This window comes from Accipiter gentilis, chromosome 6 (assembly GCF_929443795.1).
Source record: "Accipiter gentilis chromosome 6, bAccGen1.1, whole genome shotgun sequence".
Taxonomy (NCBI): domain Eukaryota; kingdom Metazoa; phylum Chordata; class Aves; order Accipitriformes; family Accipitridae; genus Astur; species Astur gentilis.
In genome coordinates, this window is record NC_064885.1 from 5,667,162 (window position 1) to 5,686,765 (window position 19,604).

General features: G+C 50.2%; 2 protein-coding genes across 3 annotated transcripts in view; one reads left to right on the top strand and one right to left on the bottom strand.

The window, feature by feature from the left end:
- Positions 1–68: 68 nt before the first annotated feature.
- Positions 69–2,686, top strand: ABHD15 (abhydrolase domain containing 15). The gene is given in 3 exon segments (XM_049802035.1): positions 69–1,006; positions 2,208–2,628; positions 2,630–2,686. Coding segments are annotated over 3 exon segments (1,317 nt in total). The 5' UTR covers positions 69–167.
- A 1,934-nt stretch (positions 2,687–4,620) lies between these two features.
- Positions 4,621–19,604, bottom strand: part of TAOK1 (TAO kinase 1) — a 73,705-nt gene continuing 58,721 nt past the window's right edge. For both annotated transcript variants that reach the window (XM_049802032.1, XM_049802033.1), the window contains 3 exons: positions 17,288–17,500; positions 16,026–16,208; positions 4,621–12,122 (listed from right to left, as the gene is read on the bottom strand). In XM_049802032.1, the coding sequence (XP_049657989.1) occupies positions 11,661–12,122; positions 16,026–16,208; positions 17,288–17,500 (858 nt within the window). In that variant the 3' untranslated portion in view covers positions 4,621–11,660. The remainder of the gene's footprint in view (positions 12,123–16,025; positions 16,209–17,287; positions 17,501–19,604) is intronic.

The following is a 19,604-nucleotide window of genomic DNA, read 5'->3' on the forward strand; positions in this document are numbered from 1 at the left end:
TTGGCCACGGCTGGCGGCCAGTCACGCCGTCCCCGGCACAGCCTTGCCGTGTCCCCGGCACGGCCCCACCGCTCGCCCAGCCCCGGGGCAGGGCTTTCCCAGCGCAGCCCCCGCCATCACTCTGCGAACCCGCCGAGCACCGGGGGCTGCCGGCCGGGGCTCCCGCCATGGTGTCCCCCGAGGGTTTGGTGGCCGCGGCTGCGGTGCTCGCCGGCCTGGGCCTCCTGGCCTGGCGACTTTGGGCAGGGAGGCTGGAGGTGCCTGGAGCCTCGGGAAAGGAGGAGGAGGAGGAGGAAGAGGAGGGGATCCCCTTCATCACTGAGGATGGCTCAGGGCGCTGCCGGCTGCTGTGCAAGCCCTCGGCGCTGGCCCAGCACCTGGTGCGGAGCTTGGGGCGCTCGGCGGCATTGCGGGGGGGCCGCTGGCCGTGGTCGCGCTGGCCCCGGCTCCAGATGCTGCGACAGCTCCTGCAGCCGCCCGAGCCGGAGCCGGCGGTGGCCCGGGAGCTCCTTCAGCTGCCCGACGCCGGGCTGGTGGCCCTGGACTGGCTGGTGGGGCCGTGGGGGGCCGCGGGGGGCTGCGGCGGGGGCCCCAGCCCGGTGCTGCTGCTCATCCCCAACGCCGCTGGGAAGGTGACGGGGGAGCTGCTGGGGCTGGGGCTGCGGGCGCTGGAGCGGGGCTTCGTCCCCGTCATCTTCAACCGTCGGGGCCACAACGGCTGTCCCCTCACCACCCCCCGATTCCAGCCCTTCGGGGACCCCGGGGACCTACGGGAGGCGGTGACCTACCTACGGTACCGGCATCCGACTGCCCCGCTGCTGGCCGTCAGCGAGGGCTCGGGCTCGGGGCTACTGCTCGCCTACCTGGGGGAGAGCGGTTCCTCCAGCCGCCTGGCCGCCGCCGCCTGCATCTCCCCAGTCTTCCGTGGCCGGGACTGGTTTGAGGCTGGGATGCCCTGGCTCTACGAGTGGCCGCTGCTCCTGCACCTCAAGCAAGGACTCAGCAGGTCAGTGGGGTTCCTTTTTTTTGGGGATGGGGGGGGGGCTGGGGTATGAAGGGGGTGCCCCAGGAACCCCTCGGCCATCCCTGGGGATGTGCGTGCAATGGAGGGGGGGGGGGGTGCCGCTGGCAGCGGGAGCCCCAGCGCGGGGGCAGAGGTGCTGAGAGCAGCAAAAACGCGCTGGTTAATGAACACCAGCCTGGAGCCGGCTGCCACAGGGCCGCCTTGGCCATCACGCGCTCCCCTGACCCACCTGGGGCTGTGGCAGAATCTCGGGGTCCCCAGGGTGGGAGATGCGGCACCTCGGCGCAGCAGCACCGGGTGCGTTGTTGGCAAAGCCCCTGTGCTGTGCTGAACCCCGGGGGGGGGCTGCTTGTGTCCCCCCCGACCCTCCACTGCTGCTTGTCCCTCGCACCCGACCCCCCAGTGTCTGCCCTGTGGGGCTGGGGGGGGCGTCCATGACCACCAACCCACGGGCTGGGCAGGGTTGGGGGGGTTGTGGCAGCTGCCACCCCCTTCCCCAAGGACCCTGGGTCCCTGTTGCCCAACATGGCCTAACGCTGGTGTGGGCTGGGACGAGAGACGAACCACCCCGTGCCAAGGCCTTGAGCAAGAGATACCTCCTTGGACAGTGCTGAGACCGTGGCGGGGGGGGGGGGGGCCACACAAAAAGGGGCCCCACTGGTGGGCAAATGAGGGCCAAAAATTATAACTAAACCCCCAAATGTGGGGGTTTTTAGCCAGATTGAGCCTCAGCAAAGCCCAGGTGGGTGCAGGGTGTTTACTGCAGGGCTGGGGTATTGGGGGGGGGGGGGGGGGAGTCTGTTGCCCGGGGGGGGTGCAGGAGGGTGTTGTGTTGTGTGTGTATGTCCCCCCCCATTTCCCGATATCCACTGCAAACGCTGCTGTCACGGCAACGGCGCAGAGTGCTGGCTGCCTCCCGTTGCCATGGCACCCCCGTTGGCACAGGCTGCGCTGTGGGGACCCCCCCCCCCCCAGCAGCCCTGGCAAAGGGCTGGGATGGGACCCCCTCCCCAAACCAGCTGCAGGGTGGGGATGGGCCTCGAGGCCACCCCCAGTCCCTGCGTGCAGGGCCGTGGCCACAGCGCAGCCCCCCCCCCCCCCCCCAAGTTGCTTAGGGTGGGCACCCAAGGCGATGGCATCCCCAGGACGGCCACCCTCTGCGTGTGTGTCCCCCCCTCCCCAGGTACGTGGGGTCCCTGACCGAGGCGGTGGACGTGGACAGGCTGCTGGGCAGCCGCTCGCTGCGGGAGCTGGAGGAAGCCCTCTTCTGCCGGACCAAGAGCCACCCCACCAGCTGGGAGGCTTACTGGGAACGCAACGAACCCTTACGCGACGCCGACGAGGCGGCCGTGCCGGTGCTGTGCCTCTGCAGCGCCGACGACCCCGTCCGCGGACCCCCGGCCCGCAGCCTGCCCCTGGAGCTATTCCGCAGCAGCCCCTACTTCTTCTTGCTGCTGACCCCACGCGGGGGACACTGCGGCTTCCCCCGGCGGGGACCGGGACGCTGCTGGGGCCACGAGGCCGTGCTGGAATACTTCAGGGCCATGGCCGAGTTCCTGCGGGGAGAAGAGCGGAGGAAGGGGCTGCCGCGAGCCCGCAGGTGGGGGGGGTCCCGCTGTCGAGCCCTCCGTGTTCACCTGGCAGAGGTCCTACACCCGGTAGCCCCCGGGGAAGGTTCCCACGCAGCGGCGGGGGGGGGGCTCAGAAAGGCAGGCAGACACTCCGTGTACTAAAATTACTTTATTACAGTTGATTTTTTTTTTTTAACATTTCCTTTGCTATGATACAAAGGATACTTACAAACAAAATATTACATATGACCTTATTTTTTCTCTTCTCTTATTTTCTGACAACTTGGTAACAGCTTTAAATGCACAATCTATACAATTAATACAGGTTATATATGAGCTATAATGTATGCTGAACCAGAAGAATACCAGAATACTGACAATATACTGTACATTAAGCCTTACCAGTTAGTGCTTGTGGCATTTTCTACAAGAAGGAAAACGCACACCTGTAGATTCACTCATACCAGCTGGTGCTACCAGACATGGAAGCAGGAAGGAGTTTAATTCCCCTAGTTAAATCCTTCACAGCCCATCACCGTGGTGCTGGGCCTGGAAACCTCAGACCAGTGTTCATAGTAAAACAGCAGATATGTGTGTGTTTTTTTCTAACTAACGCTCTGCGGCGCAAAACCGCGCGGCCGGGCGCCTTCTCCCCGGCACCGCGGCAGCCGGGCTTTGCTATACCTGGAGGGTGCCCCAGAGCAGACGGCCACGGCGCTGGGGCCGGACGCTGGGCGAGCTCTTGGTGGTGAGCTGGACCTCCTTACGGAGGGGGAGAGGAGGAAGAGGAGGAGGAGGAGGAGAGGAAAAGCAGCAACAGCTTTGCTGTCAGCAGTAGGCAGCTCTGGGGTTTGTGCACGTCAACAGGCAGGCACCGAGGGCGTTAAAGCAAGCCCAAGGCACATCGCTCCCCCAGCACGGCTTGGCCGAACCGTGGGGCTCGGTCCCCGGCTCCGCGTGGAGCTCGTGCCCGGCAAAACCTCCGCGGGGTCGGGCAGCCGGCGGGGCTGGGAGCTGCCTTGCGGTTACCAGGAAAGGTTTGCTTTTGGTTCGCAGCCAAAGCTAGAGGTGTGTGGCTACAGGTGTGCACTTCCCCTCCTCCCCCCGTTGTGGTCTACCTCGGACTGATAAGGTTACTTTTTTGTTTTTGGGTTTTTTTTTTTTGTTGTTTTTTTTTTTTTTTTTTTGAAGCAACCAGCAAGTAAAGCGTTTTTAGTTGACTGGCAGAAGACCTGGCATTTGCACAGAAGCTGCAAATGGAAAATAGCCATCCCCTCCTCCCACCTGCTGCATCCCAGCCCAGAAAATCCCAAACTGTTGGTGGAAGAAAAAAAACCCAACAAACCAACAAAATGGGTGGAGGAGAGGAAGGGGAGGGGGGAACAGGTTGGAAAATACCAGGTTGGAGTTAACATTTCCTTGACTTCACACAATGCTTGTGCAAAAAAGAAACAAAACAAAAACCCCAAACAAATAAAAACCAAAACCAGAAACATGCTGGAAATAATGAAAACAACTGGAAAGTAATATATAAAATTAAAAATATAAATAGGATGTCTGGCTGACTGGTAGAAGAATAGGTCATTTAGGTTACAAAAAGGAATATACATTCAAGAGGCTCTGAACCCAGTGGGGTAACTGATGTTAAACTTGTGTTAATAGTTAGGCTAGAATTCTCAAGTTTGTCTTTAAAATCTTCACAATACAAGCAAGCTATTTTTAAAAAATATACACTATACACACCTCACACAGCTTCTCCTATCCGTATTACACACGTTACGCTACCCTCCCATCCACTAAACCACGGGGGTTCCCCACAGCTAAGGTACACGGGGGGGTCCCCCCTTCCCGACCCACCGGCCCCAAGGTGTCGGGGGGCAGCGATGGCTGCGGAGCCCCAGGCGGGTCGCTCGGCCCTCCACATCTCACCACAACCTTCTCAAGCATTTACAAGTCACCAAAGGGCTGTAGCCTTTTATGTTATACACACTTCACTTTGCAACGTTAATTATTTACATCAGGGCTGCCCCCCCCCCCCCCCCCATCTTTCAGCTGTTTCTAGGCAGGTAAAAAAATGTTCCTGTTCCAAGCAAGCAGGGGGAAGAGCTGCGGGGGGTTAGGAGGGAAGAAAAGCTGAAGAAAGGAAGCGGGTGGTTTGCTTGCCAGAAGCCAAACCTGTACGCGCACGTATGCCTCTCCTTCTTTGATCCTTGAATCCTTACAAGCTCCCGTCCCCTACGACCTCCAGGACAACCAGACCTGGAGAGCACAGCCTCACCGGCGCTCAAACTCCTCTGCTCCCAGCTTCCCGGGACGCCCGGCAAAGCTCTTCTCGACTTGTGGACTTGCCTTTGCCCCAAGACAAGGAGCACAGGTCCTTCCTTCCTTCATTCCTAGGAACCCATCCCTCACTTAGCGGCAGGTCTTGCAGTACAAGCCAGCCGCAGCCGGGGCAGGGACACCGGGACCCGCCGCAAGCCACCGCATCGCACCCACAAACTCGCCCTTCGCGGCTGCCACCGGCTGCAGTCGGGCTCTGAGCCGTGCAAAAACAGCGGCGACGTCCTTCAGCTCGTTAACAACCCTGTGCTGATTTCTAAACTCTGCTGAGCTCAGAGTTGCCATAGAAATGCGTGATCCTGGCACTAAAAGCAGGCAGCGATCTTAAATGAAAGTCTTTTTTTTTTTGTTTGTCTTTTTTTTTTCTTTTTTTTTTTCCCTCCAGTAAGTTTAGATGATCTCAGGTTTAAGACAAAAGCAGTCAGAAAGGGAAAATCAGATCATTTCCAGAGAGGTTGAAAAATAAAAGTCATAAGCCGGTATTAAACTGCAGCAAAGAACCTGAACTTGGTTCCCATTGAGTTCAGCTCCAGAGAAAGCTCAAAGCCACCGCTCCGTCCCTCGCACTGCCCACTACCCAGCACACGACGCCAAAGGGAAGGAGATTCCACGCAGTCGAACACGGAAAACCCGGCTGAAGGCTGGAAGCCGAAAGCCCCAGGCGAGTGGCTGTTGGCCTCCCCGGCCCCCCTGCCCCGTCGGCTGCTTCGCCTCCCCAGCTCGCAATATTTAAGCACAATTCCTTACAGCATCGCTTTGACAAGTCTCGGGGATTAGATGCATGCTGAACTACGACTGGCAATTACAGTAGCTTTTTGCTAGCTGGCACATACTGTATCTATAAATTTTAGTACAAAAACTTAAAAAATACAGAAACTAGGTCAATTTGTTAACTACATATTTACAGATAATTACAATTCTTTTCACTCACAATAATTAAACTAATTGTCAGTGAAAATTCAAACTGTGCATGTTCTGAGGTACCCGTACTCAAGGGTGGGGAGCGGGACAGGGGACCGGAGGGGCGAGGCAGCGGGGAAGATCCCCCCGGGGTTGTTCATATCCGCGGGGGCAACGCTCAGCCCTCCTGTTTACTGGTTCCTGGACTCAGTGTGTGCACTCGGAGAAAGCAAGGAGAGAGGGAACCAACGTTGGTTTGTTGTTTTTTTTTCTAGGACGTGGCTTTAGGATGTTTTGAGGATACCAGATGGGTGCAAAGCCAATCGTCACGTACCAAACTGCCTTCCTCCCCCCGCCAGAGGAGCCTTCAGGTGAAGTGCAAGTATCGAGACCCACAGCTCGGTGGTTAAGGTGCTTGTTTGCCGGCAAATCTGATTTACTAAGTCCCTCTCTAGCTGACAAAGGCCTCTCCGTCCCCAGCAACGCCTGGGCTGAGGGGCAGGGCAGGGATGCAGCAGGCAGCGTCACGGCCCCAGCTGGCTGAACCTCATTGTGCAACAGGAACCAGGGTTATCTGCTGCCGTCATTCCCTGGTGGGGTGATGTTTACTATAACCACTAGATCTATCAGCCTTTTTTTTTTTCTTTTTTTTCTTTAAGCTGTAAACAGCTACCCACAACCCTCCAAAGCACCTCACATGTATTTCTCAACAGACTCCGGCTCAATCGACTCGTAAAAGTGCAAACTGAAACAAAGACAGCAGAGGGACACCGACCGGCATCCCTGTCTGGGCATCCACCACTCCTCCAGCCTTGGCACGTGGCTTTGGGCTCACCGCCAGCCAGCACCAGGGTGGCAAAGTCCCAGAGGCAGGAGCACAGCTAAAGACGACACTACTCCCTTGTGAAAGGGTAAGGATGTCCCAACCAAACCCGAGCCTCTCCTAAAAAACTCAAAAGAGACCATCCAAAAGGGACAGCGGGGAAAATTGCCTCCAAATTCTCCGGTAGCACAAAGAAGAGAGCCCACGGTTGGCACGCTTGCTGGGCTGGCTGGACTTCCCTGGGGGGTAAATATCGCAGCTGGATGAACATTTGTGACTCGATAACATGCGATAACCATTTATCCCCCAAACTGCCAGATGTCTCACTAAGATGGGGGCTGTAGAGGACAAAGGAGAAGGCGAGAAAGGTCTTCACAGCTTGAGGAGCTCGTGGTGTCCAGCATGGCACTCGCCCCTCTACTATGAGAAAGACCAGGGCAAGATTTACTAGAAATGCAGAGCAAGCACCCAGGAGAAGAACAAGGCTGTCCTCTGCCTACCGGACTCAAGCAACAAAACACACATGCCTAAGCAGAATAAAGAATGGACCAAAAAGTGTCTGTGTGTGTATATGTATGTATGTATATGTTGTACACACACACATATTTTCAATCTTCCGATTTAGCTTCTCTTTTGATCCTCCACATAACCTGCTCTAGTTATTAGACGCACACGAAGGTAGACGGTGTTCAGAGTTAGCAGCGGCTTAAACTCAGGACTGCCAAAAGTTAGCGCCGGTGCAGCGTGCCAAGACCGTGCCAGGCATGTGATCTTTCAAGGCGAGACGCAGCTGGGGACTCTGAGCTCAGCCTGCTGAGCACTTCACCGGCCCACTCACCGCCTCCCCAGCAGATCCGTACACTGCCTCAACTGCTTTCCTATCGCTATACCATCTTGTTTTCTTCTCTGCTGTCTTCTGACTTTCTGGCACCCTCTGGGAGCTCTCTTCTCTCCTTTACAGCACACGCGTAGCAGTTAGCCTACCCTCCCGCGCCCCAGAAAAAGAAAGCTACAATTAGCAGGGCAGTATTTAAGCGAAGGCTTTTGACTGCGTTCAGCCCTAGCACAGCTTGCGCAGATGTACGTGCCCTCGCCCTAAAGCGCCCTGCCGCAGGGGTTGCTTTTGCTTATGAACAGGAGTGCTAAAGAACGGCAGAACTTAAGTGCCCTGACAGAAATGCACAGCATGAGGTGTGTGTGCACGTATACCCACACACACATACATACAGAGTATATAAATATATACAAATGAGATACCATATATATCCAGAGGTGTGCGTATTCAACAGAGTAATGGTAGACAGTGGTACAATACAATTTATTGCCTCTCAAGAAATGGCACGTAAGCAGGGTCAAGGGGGGCAGGGCAGCCTGAAGGGCAAGGGGCCCTTTTCCCTGGGGCGGGGGGGATATTAATAAACAGCATCATCCCAGGATCAACAAGGGTGCACCCCGTGCAGGTTACAGCTAGTGTGCAACGCACGTTCTTCTGGAGCAGGAGGGCTGGGTGGGATAGAGAGCGATGCCAGCCTGGCCCCAAGCCAGGCAAGGAATGGCTGCAGGGAATTTTCTGTGGAAAGCTCGGTATCATACCACATTTAGTTCTTCAACCCCTTTGAAGCTCACGGGCTTGGAGCGAATGCAGGTGAAACAGAGCTGTGCCCTCCATTTCAGTGCTGCATCTGAGGAAGAAAGCACGTAACGTTCAACATGGAAGGGGGAGAGGTGGCTGCTGACTCCCTGGGACCACGGAGAACAAGAAAAATGTGGTCCCTTTCACTGATTTTAATTAAATAAGACCAAAAGAAATTCAAATTAGAAAGAGGTGAAAATGCTGGCTCCTCTGTTTTTTTTCATCTCTGGGCTAAACTACATCAGAACTTTAGGTCTTTGTAAAGGGGAGAGAAAAAAACCACAGAATAAGAGATTTCAGGGGTCAAGCTGGTGATTCGAAAATACTGCAAAAAAGTTTGCAAAGTAGTCCGCACAGAAGAGTTTCCCCAGTGTTAAATACAAACATAAAAGATGTAAGAGAACATCTTTGCTGAGGTACTGGAGTAGTTTCCACAATTTACAGATACAGCATTTTTAAAACCAAAGCTAGGGCATGACTGCAACAAGTACAATATGGAGTAATTGGTGTTACTTTTAAAAATAGAGTTTGCAAACTGATTCAGAGAGTGTTTGCGTCTCTCTAGTGTATAGTTGTTCATGTATCTCAGAAATACACCCGAGATACATTAAAATTCTCAACACCAAGGGCCTCCTCATATACCTCCAAGGCACAGCCTGACCCTGAGTCCCTCTGGCTACAGCTGCATAATGGGGTGCTTTCTCTCGAGATCACACTTGTTTGGGACAGCTTTCCTTCCCCCACGTACACACAGGGACACACACATTTAGACCAGTTGATCTGAATCAGTTTTTGCAAACTATTTTAATTAAAATATTAACTTGTTGGAATAGTCCAGGTCTGCACATGATATACATGTAAAAATGGTTACTACACAATTCTTTTTGAATACAAAAAAGCCAATATGGGATAGCCATCATTTGGATTCAGCATTCAGTCATGCTTGACATTACACAAAGAGATGGGTTGAGAGAATTCTGTTGAAGTAGCTCAATTTAAGCCAGAGACTTTGACCAAATTCAAACCATAACAGAAGCAAAAGAATGAGCCCACTGAACTTGCAGGTATAGCCCGTCCCCGCTGTCGCTGCTGCTGTTTGTGATAAGAGGAGCTGAACTTCAAAACGCTGTGTTAGCACCATGCTCTGGGCACACCCTCCACACTCACGTGGTAAATCCCAATACAATTTTGGCCTTTCATTTCATTTTTGTCTTTCCTTCTAACCCCAGGAAAATACAGGTACCTTTCCTATATCAGTTTCCCTGCATTTCAACAACACTGCAATGCAAAAGAATGACCCCAAAACATCCAATTCCACATAAAAACATAGCAGAGGAAAGGACAGGACAATTCACGGTCACCACCTGCCCCAGGGGGCAACCAGAGTCACCTCCATGGGACCACCGCCTCATCCCAGGCTTCCGTCAACTGTTAGTACTACAAAGCTCCTTACTAAGGGGCTGCTCAAACATATTTCGGTAGAGTTTCCATCTTCAGTTAGAGTAATATGCTACGTCAAGATGCTAGAAATCCCAGTTGGATTCACCGGACACTGGCAAAGAGTTAAGGACTGGGAGTGGATGTTAATTTAGCTAACGAAAGAACGTCGCCCTGTTGAGAGTACTGAACAGCAGCGAGACACTAGAGTATTTACTATATAAATATGTCACGTGGACAAACACATTCGGAAAACCTTGCTTTTGAGCCCTATAAACATATTAAAGGCAAATCCTAGAGTTAGCAGCTAGTGTTTTCTTCAAGATGATTAGTGTGCAAGGAAAAACATTTACAAAGAACCCTGGCTGGTCAGTCCCCAAGACAGAAATCTTTGCCTCAAGCCAAACTTCATCTACCTGCTCTTTCCCAAGCCCCACAGTGCTGGCTGACCCAGACCGCCCTGGCACTGGCACAAGAGCATGGGGGCATCTCCAGTTCCCAGCGCTAAGGGATGACACAATGCCACAAAGTCACTTGGTTAATGAGACTCCCTGACCCCTTTATCACCGTATGGATTTCACAACCTCCTCTGCTTCCTTTCAGTAGTACAGCAGCTCCAACGAGCCTCTGGAAGTAGTGCCTTCTCGCATGGTGTGATATGCTGCCAAAATACCACAGCATCTCAAGGGACTGTAAAAGTTGTGAAGTATTGCAGCAACAAAAGTAATAAAAAGGAGCCTCACATGCAGCAAGATCTACAGTGGTGATGTGGGTTAGTCATCAGCTGGGAAAGAGTCATTGGCTCAGCTCCTCCTGGTACACTGTGGCAACTAAACATTTAAACAGTTGGCTACACTCTACATGTAAACAGGAAATTGCAACAAGCCAAAAAGGTAATAAATTGGTGGATGTAGTGTAATAATGAAAAACCCGATCAATGGCATTTTGTGACTATGGCATCCTTCAAAATACCTCTGGCATTTGAGACTGATTGGCTGAAAGTCTAACAGTTCTGAATGGAGCAAAAAGGACTACACTGGGCTCCAAGAATTATTCTGATGCTTAGCTAAAATGAGATGTCACAGTATTAGCTGTACAAGTGCATTGCTTACGCTCCTCTGCCCAACCTCGTCTGAGCTACCAGCAGCACAGTCAGGGAGTGCCAAAGCAGGAATACAATTTCAAACATTTCTAGCCTGTTCCCTCCAGACAGGTTTACCTAACACAGTTCTCGGGAAGCTGACCAGTGCCTTCTGAGAGAACGTCACTTCTTACACGACACGGAGCGGGCACTTGGGTAGAAGGGCCCTGCTGAGCCCTGGTGTCTCTTGGCTTCTCTTCTCACCCTTCTTCCTCACCTACAAGTCTCTGAAAATGCCTCTTGGCAGAGGCAATACCCTAGAAATGTATCCAATTTAATGACAAATAAAAATGGAACAGAAGATCCAGCTGTTCCTCCCCTGGATGTTGGTTTAAAGGCAGCTCGCCTGGCTTTTGCAGGGTGGCAGTTCGAAATTTATGGACATGGGAGGAGGTCTCCATTCTCCCTCAGACTTCCTATGGATGGTGTGACGAGGGCAGTCTGAGGCCCTTCTGTCCTGTCAGTGTGATGACCACCAGCCAACTCTTCTGACTAATTGCATATTTTTCTCAGACGCCCTCCCAAGACCCCTCCAAAAAGTAAAAAACAAAAACAACAAAAAAAAAAACAAAACAAAAAAACCACCCCCCCCAAACCCTGCAGCCAAATACTATGACATCCCAGTTAGTAAACACAAAACGTAATGCTTTACAAAATGAATACAATATTCCATGTGCACCCAGCTTCCACACGTCAGCACCGCACTGAGGAGGCTGCTGGGCTGGTGTCTGTAGGCAGTTTCTGTTGGCAGACAGCTCCAGTGGAATTGCCACCCTCAGTTATTGTTTAAGTTATGTATAAGACATGTGTGAACCATTGGATATTTGTGAAGTAACACTTGTGCTCCTGCTCATGCCCTGTTCCGTCCGTCCCCCAGAAGCTGTCCGCCTCAGAGCCTGGGGGCTGTTGCGGACCCCTATAGCACTACTTCGAGGCACCCCCTGCATGGGCCCCGAGGGGTGACCCCATGGCTGGGGTCCACCTTGCATTGGATGGCCCCAAGCTTGTGGTGGGCCACCCATGGGATGACCCCAGTGAGGTCCTGCACCCCCAGTAGGATTGTGGGACCAGCCAGAAGCTCCCGGGTAGCTGTGGCTGAACGCCTCGGGGGAGAGATTAGAAAGAACCATATTACTAAAACCTAGCCTCATGCTTTCTGAGTCAAAGGCTTCGATCTCGCGAGCTTGACGCTCCAGCAGGCTTCGTATCCGTTCGGTACGCTCGTTCTGCAATGCCAGCATCTCCTCCTCGATCTAGGAAGGAAAAAAAGAAAAAGAAAAAAAAAAAAGACAGTCTGTAGTAGCAGGACTCCTTTACAGGCATGGCCTCAAGTCTCTGAAGGACTTGTAACAGCAAGCTAATGAGGAACCCTCTCCCCATGTTTCTACATGGGATCGTATCCAGATCAGACATCCACTGACTCACAATCTGTTCTGAATGCAAAAGGGTAAGCCCCATAGACCTGCACATGCCCAAGCATAGATACCAGTTGGAGGGTCTTGGTCCCTGTTCCCGGGTGAATACAGAAGTTTTAGGGATGCGAATCAGAAGTTTGCACTAACAGCTTGACATAGATTAATCTTTTAAGATGCAGCAAAGTCTGCAGCTTCCACAAAAGCCTACTGGGAAAGCACCTTCAGGTACAGCCAAGCACAGTGCCTATACAGTCAGATACCTGCCAACACAGCTTAATGTGACCTTCACTATTTGTAGCTGAATCTGATGATGATGACTGCTATTTTCTCCAGGATTCAATGTACGAGCCCACATTCAGTTTCCTCTCCAACGTTCACTGGCCAGATTTTCTTAGCTCATGTTTATCACCTCCTATCTACTTCTTTCCTAAATTGGTTTCTCATATTTCATTACCCTGATACTTTCTCCAGGGTGTGTGGCTGAAGAAGTAGGCAGCGATGTTTGAACTGTATGGCAGATTACTAGCTAGATGATATGCAAGCTGGCAACTCCAATTTCTTCCCCTTAACACTGTTCCAAATTGGTTTCCAACGGTACTTTGGTAGGGGCACTGGGATCAGCTCCCTAAGTACAGAAAACATGGGGCTATGGCCTCCTGACACCCATCAGACAGGCATGAAAGCCTTTCTTACTGAAACCTTTGCAGTCAGGTGGAGAACCTAAGAATCACTCTATTATCTTCTTGCCAGCACTGAAAAAGCTACTTTTGGCCTCGGTCAAAAAGACCAAATGGGTACAAAGCAGCAGCCACGACTTTTAGCACAGCTCACTGGCATCTCCCCTGCTGTCAGCAGCAACACAGCCAAGAGGTGTTATCTTGGTCTGTGCTGAAGGTATTGGGCAGAGCCTTGTACTTGTAAGCACTCTCTTGCCTTAGTCAGGGAATATGCAAAGTGATTTCATCTGGAATTTAGGAAACAATCTGCTCCCGCCTGAGTCATCTCCTGAGCCATTTGAGGTTTTCAGAAACAGCCTTATCCACTTGCCTGCTTCTTAGCGCTAGGTGAGTGACACTGACTCTCTCCATAGGGCAGCCTTGCTCACTTGTGCCGAGAGCCACGCAGTAGTCAGCTAGTTTGGGAAAGGCAGAAGAGGAAGAAGATGCCTTCTCTAATGTTAGCTCTTTAAAATGCTCCACTTGTTTTTCCAGTCCTGCTATCTAAGCAGGATCCTCCTTTTTCAATGTCTTCAGCATGTCCAGCTGCTCACAGTTTTCAGACTTTGTGACAGCATAACACACAGCACTTAGCGCAACTGAACTTCACAGAAAGGCATGCCTAACACACTGCATTAAAATGACATCACTTAGAAACGACCTCAGGATGCAGGACTCTGAAGATGAGGTGTCTGAGGCATGTGGGAAGGAAATGAGTAAATCTGAAGTCTTTTAAAGACACTCTTGGGACATGCTCATTACTGGTGCAACACAAACAACACAGTATCAGGGTATAGCTTGTACAGAGCCTCAGTAACTGGCACTTAAAGGCTGTGCATTGATGGGGCTGGCTACTCCCTCCTTAGCCTCAGTCAGACATGTATGCTCTGGTGAGTTACTATGGTGATGGGCACCATCAAAAATAAAGAGCACTGTGCTGAGAAGGAAGCAGAGTCCTATGCACACACTAACTTCTGGAATCTGGTTTATTATTGAACATCAGGGACTGACTTTGCCACAGGCTACGTATATATTTGTGCATATAAATTCAGACATTCATCTTGCGCACATACCTGCCCTTTCTCTGGCTGCCAGTTTCAGTTAGCACATGCAAGCAAATACCAGGTGACATCCCTGAGCAATCCACACCAGAATACTCGCAACTCAATTCTTACAAAAACAGAACACCACCTATCCTCCCCAAAAATACCCTTGCAAAAGAAGGATGCATCTACCTTTGCACCCACATGTTTTCCTTTGAGCTGCTGCTAAATGACTGTAAACCCACCAAGAAAGAGAGTCTCATTGCTGGGCCATGACTTTGTGACTTGCAATGTGCTAGGACTGCATGTATTACTAAATAAACCTATGGAAGTTGAAGCACCATTCAATTTTTTGCTATGCTACGGCAACACAGGGACACAAACACACACAAAAAATTATACTAGGTCTTATTTTAGTTGTTTTTTTCCTCTCCGTAAAGTAGCATTGCTAAGCTTCCTAACACCATTACTGATGTCAAATGCTTTGCAGGGGCTTTCTATGCACAGAGACTTCAATCCTGGTCCACAATGAAAGACTTACGTGACAATACTATTGGTTGATGTGCGTTTCCTTAAGTCACTGGGCTCACTTCAACTTTTAACATAATACTCTGTGCAGTGCAATATATGCTGGTCGCACAGACAAGGAGCAATGACCAGTAGCAGGCTCACTGTGGCACACTTCTTCCCAGAGCGCTCAGCAGATCATGCCGCCAGAGGGCAATGCACACCCAGCATAAACTCATGCTCAAACACAGGGCTGTGATGGGAGCTGTCCTCTTCTGGACAGGAGCAAACTAACTAGCGATGGGGTCTAAAGACAGCCATTACACATGTAAGCACCACACGGGAACTCTGGGGGTTTGCTTTGTTTTGTTTTTTTCTTCACAAATTCAGTTACTTCCAGAGATTCATGTCTACTTGCAGGAGACCAAAGCACAATAGCACTGCACCGTCCTCTTGGAGAAGTTTCCTCGGCTGACCATGAGGTGGAGCAGTTACATGCTGATGAGGGCCCTCTATCAGCCCAGCATCCATCTGTTGGCCTCTGGGAGAAGTTAAGTCTAAAGTACCTCGAGGCGACGGAGTAATTGCCCTAACTTAATAATCACCGATCAGCAAAGTTGGGAACTGTTGCATGAATGGTGATGGCTGGCGCAAACAGGGCAAATCAGAGGGGAAAAAGTTTGCAGGAGGAAGGCTGATTGTGTATTTCTTTTCACTGACTGGTGCATTACCCTTACCCTGGCTGTGTGTGAGGCCACTAACATTCCTATACACACTGTATGTCTGGCACTGCATAAAAAGCATACTTTAACAAGGAGCACTTTAATACACATAGCCAATTACAAGCTGAAATCTAGGGAGCAGCAGGTCACCCATGCCTGTGGGTCTGCCTACTTCAGTTTGCTTAGGGAAATGCTGCAGACAGCAGCATTTCCCGTAACAAGCATAATTTCATAGGGAAACTGTAGCCTGGTCTCCACAGACTGACAAATGGAGCAGACGTGCAGTAAAATAGTATTACCATAAAACACAGGGTCTCAAATACATTTTACCTTTTCTTTTCCCCTCCCCAAAGATACCTACTACTGATACTATGCAAATTCCAAAATCCCCCCCCCCCCGCCCCCCAGCTTTAAGTTGTTATTGTCTGTCCTCTAATGAGCTGGGGAAGTTAATCTGCAGCTCAGAGACAGAAAGAACAGTTCACTTTCCCTTCTGCCCAGAGAAGCAGGACTTCCTCTGGCACACTTCAGGTAGCTCTATCCCGGCCAGAAGCTGCTCACATAGTATGGCTGAGCTGGCAGAAAGTTTAGCCTATGTGTCACTGAGCTATCATCCCAGAGAGGCAAATACCCAAATGATCTGTGTTACTATATACAGCAAGGTAAAAGCATTTCCCCCTCTATTGATAAGTACGGTGCAATTTAAGATCTGAAGTATGTAGCGTGCTAATGATGTTCGCATGCCCACTTTACCTTCTGCTCAAGGAGGGCCCGACGGAGGGATACCCTCTGTTCAAGATCACGCAGCTCCCGATCATGCTGGGCTTCTGCCTGCATCTTGATTTTACTCTGATATGCATTCAGCAGCTCCAATTCTTGCTGCAGCTGCATCTTCAAAACCTGGCACTCTGCTTCCTGTGCTTCATCCAAACGCAGCTGGGAAAAACAGACAATAGAGACGTTTCACTATGGGGTAACCACTCATGACACTCTGGGGGAGGACTGCGGGGAGGGGGAGAGAATGGGATGGGACTTTGTTTTCTTAGCAATACAATTGGTCTCTATTGTATTTCGTTTCACTGAACAGAGGACCTATAGTGACAAAGACTGGTGACAGTGAGCCCACAGTGCTGATGCAAGTGATGCTGATGAGCAGTGGCACCTCAGGAACCACGATCCATACTGCAGAGACCAGACTGCTGGAGGTGCTAATATCCACAGCTCTCCTTTTGCTAGAGGCAAAGAGAAGATCTCTTGCTCTGTTCAACTGGATTAACCAATTACCTGTACACAGGAGGCTTAAGTCCATATCCCTGCCAATGCAGGACTTTGGGCAAAAGAATATAATGACATAAACCTAAAAGCAATATGATACTGAACTTTCAGCCTTCCCATACATAAAGCAAGCGAGCTACCCTGCCTCACAGCGTCAAAGTTGTACAGAGCGACATGAGCAGGAAGCAATATGCAAGAAGTACAAAGAAAACTAGGCATTCAGTTGTAGGAAGGACTCAAAGCATTGCTCATGTGCTCATTCCTTAAAGATGGAATCTCGGAATGTTCACAACACTTTCACCATTACTTCAGATTTACAGTCAAAACTCCGGACTCCTCCATGACTCAATGAGCATCTTCCACCAGTGGGACATGCTTTGGTTGGTATCGTTGACAAATCAAAATCTAAATGACTTAAGACAGCAAGCTGCACATTATTTAATGATGCTCTAACAGGGATGTTTATGTTGTCAAACTTCATGCAAAACAGCAGTCCTCTGGCCACACAGATGCATCACTTCGCATCTCTGCAACAGCAGCTTCAACTTCAACCTGCCTGAAGGGGGTAATACCTCCTTCCTCTGCGTTTGAATGCTGCTTTTTAAATACAGAGGAACGACTGTGCAGGGTATGGCACATGTAACAAGGAAGCAGATAGCCTGCTGTCAGGATACAGATCGGTTAAAATGCAAACATCCCTATTTGGCTGAGGAACCCTGGGTCCCTCGGAGGCGACTCACAGCTTGTGTAGAGAGCATTTCATTAATGCTGTGATCATACTGCTCAGCCAGGATAGCCAGCTTCCGGGTCTGCTCCTCCTTGAGCCGTTTGAGGACAGCTTTATGTTCACTCTTTGGCGTGGTCTCCAGCAGATGGTTTCTCAGTGCTTTGTACTGTCTGGTTTGGATCTTGCATGTATCCTGAAACTGCTTCTTTATCTGTAGTTCTTTTGACTGGAAAGACGGAGGGGACACAAACAAAGAAAAAACCAGCATGTTTCAAATGGGAGAAATATCCATTCAAATGGATATTTAGGATTACATTAAGGATATGAGTTCAAGAATCCACAAATGTATATTAACATCTACAGTGCAAGGAGGGAAGCAAAATACACAAGAGGCAATGACTATTGCTGCAGCTGCTTTGACACTGCTACTGTGCGAAACAATTACAATACAGACACTTTTATAACAAAGCTCCAGCCTAAATACAGCTGTCTGCACAAAGAGCCTCACATTTGTCACTGGACTGGATCCAGTCCTGGGTGTTGCTTTTCAAGAAAAGTTCTTGAGGGACAGGACTAATATTTATTAGCACCAAAAGCCATACTTACACATTATTGTGCTTGTATGGCACATATATACGAACAGCACTTAATGTTATGAAAAGAAGCAGGTCTGGTGCATGGGAAGGGACAGGGAAAAAAAGCAACACATTTTCCATTGAGTGTTTGATGAAGATAAGATGTATTCTAACCCTTGATACTAAAAGCCTGGTTTTCATAAAGATACTAAAAAATGGCTGGGAAAGATTAGACGCTTGAAGACGTACGCCACAGGCAACAAGTCTGGCAAACAAAACAATTCCTCAGTCCTAATGGAGGCTCACTGGAGATTAAGTTTTCCCTTTGCACTTGCTAGGACCTCTGTATTGTTTAGAGACATAACTTCTCAATTGCATGCAGGGCTAGGAGACATCAACCCTGGAAAAGGCATCTGGACCTGACTTTGCTGTATGACCCTGAGGAAATTACTTTTCTCTTTCACCTGCCTTACCTGCCCCCAGAGCAGCTCACGAGGGTTAACATCTACTAGGTGTTTTAAGACCCTTAAAAGGAAGGTGTTCTGGAGTTCCCTGTGTCATTCTACAGGAGGGCTGGCAGGGATACTTCTAACTAAGCAAAATGCACAAGCTAGGAGCGATGCTGGTTAACAGACAGATAGTCAAGTACTTCATGATAAGAAGAGACAAACAAACAAACCAACCCCTAAACCCACCACATCAAGGCAGTCAGTACACTCTCTGGGTCATTCCCACTGTCAGCCACCACGGTCAAATCCTGAAGCACTGGGGGCAGGAACAGAGCATAGGACCAGATGCCTGTCCCTTGAATAAGTTGGAAGAGCTCTGGGATCTGAACCAGTAAGGCAGATATATGCGCAAGTCTCCCGTCAGCTCCTCCACTGCCTGCTCCTGGCACTAACTCAAGGCTCAGCAGGGTAGGTGATAAGCGCAGCACTTGTAGCTACCTAGAAAGATGCAGTGGGACCAGACAATACATCCAGCCCGACGTAGACATCAGCGCGCTTTGCTGCGTAAACCAACAATTCCACTTTGCTCATCTGATGCAGAAAACAGGACAAAGATGGGTTTCATTCAAACCAAAACGTGTATCACAGAGAGGAATACATCACTTTTACCCTTCCTAAATTCACAGTAAGTTATTTCCCTCCAGGAAACCTTTAAGGTTGTTTCTCGCTGCTTTTAAGGGAAGTGTCACCAGGTTACACATTCCCGTCAGGGACCTGGTCACAGCAGAACACTAGCAATCTATTTTGTCCTCACTTTCTGTGAAGTCTTGCTTGGACACCAGATTGTTTACAGGCTTCCAATCCAAAGGCTTTAACAACAGGAAACAGAAGGGAGGGGTAAGATTTCCAGTCAGACTTCTGACAAGATCATTTTGACCTAGTATTGTGAAATACCAGCAAGAGGGTATTCGCATGACAATTAACACACTGGAAATAACAACAGAGCAGTTTTCAGTGAAGGGTGAATTCTAGTTATCGGTCCTTCTAGTGCTGTAATAGCAGCAACAGACACTGACTGTTAAAAACCTGCTTTCAGGACAAAGGACCTCACTAAATGACAAAGAGAAAGCCTGAAACATGTGCCCTCGAGGGAAAAAGTTGCTGGAGAGAGAAACTGAACAAATAGTAAGATTATCTATTCAATTAAGAATACTTGCCTGCATTAGTCAGAAGCAAGAGAAGAGTTAATACCACGGAACAGTCTCAATAAATAGGGGATTGTACTACAAACTGAACGGTTGTCCAG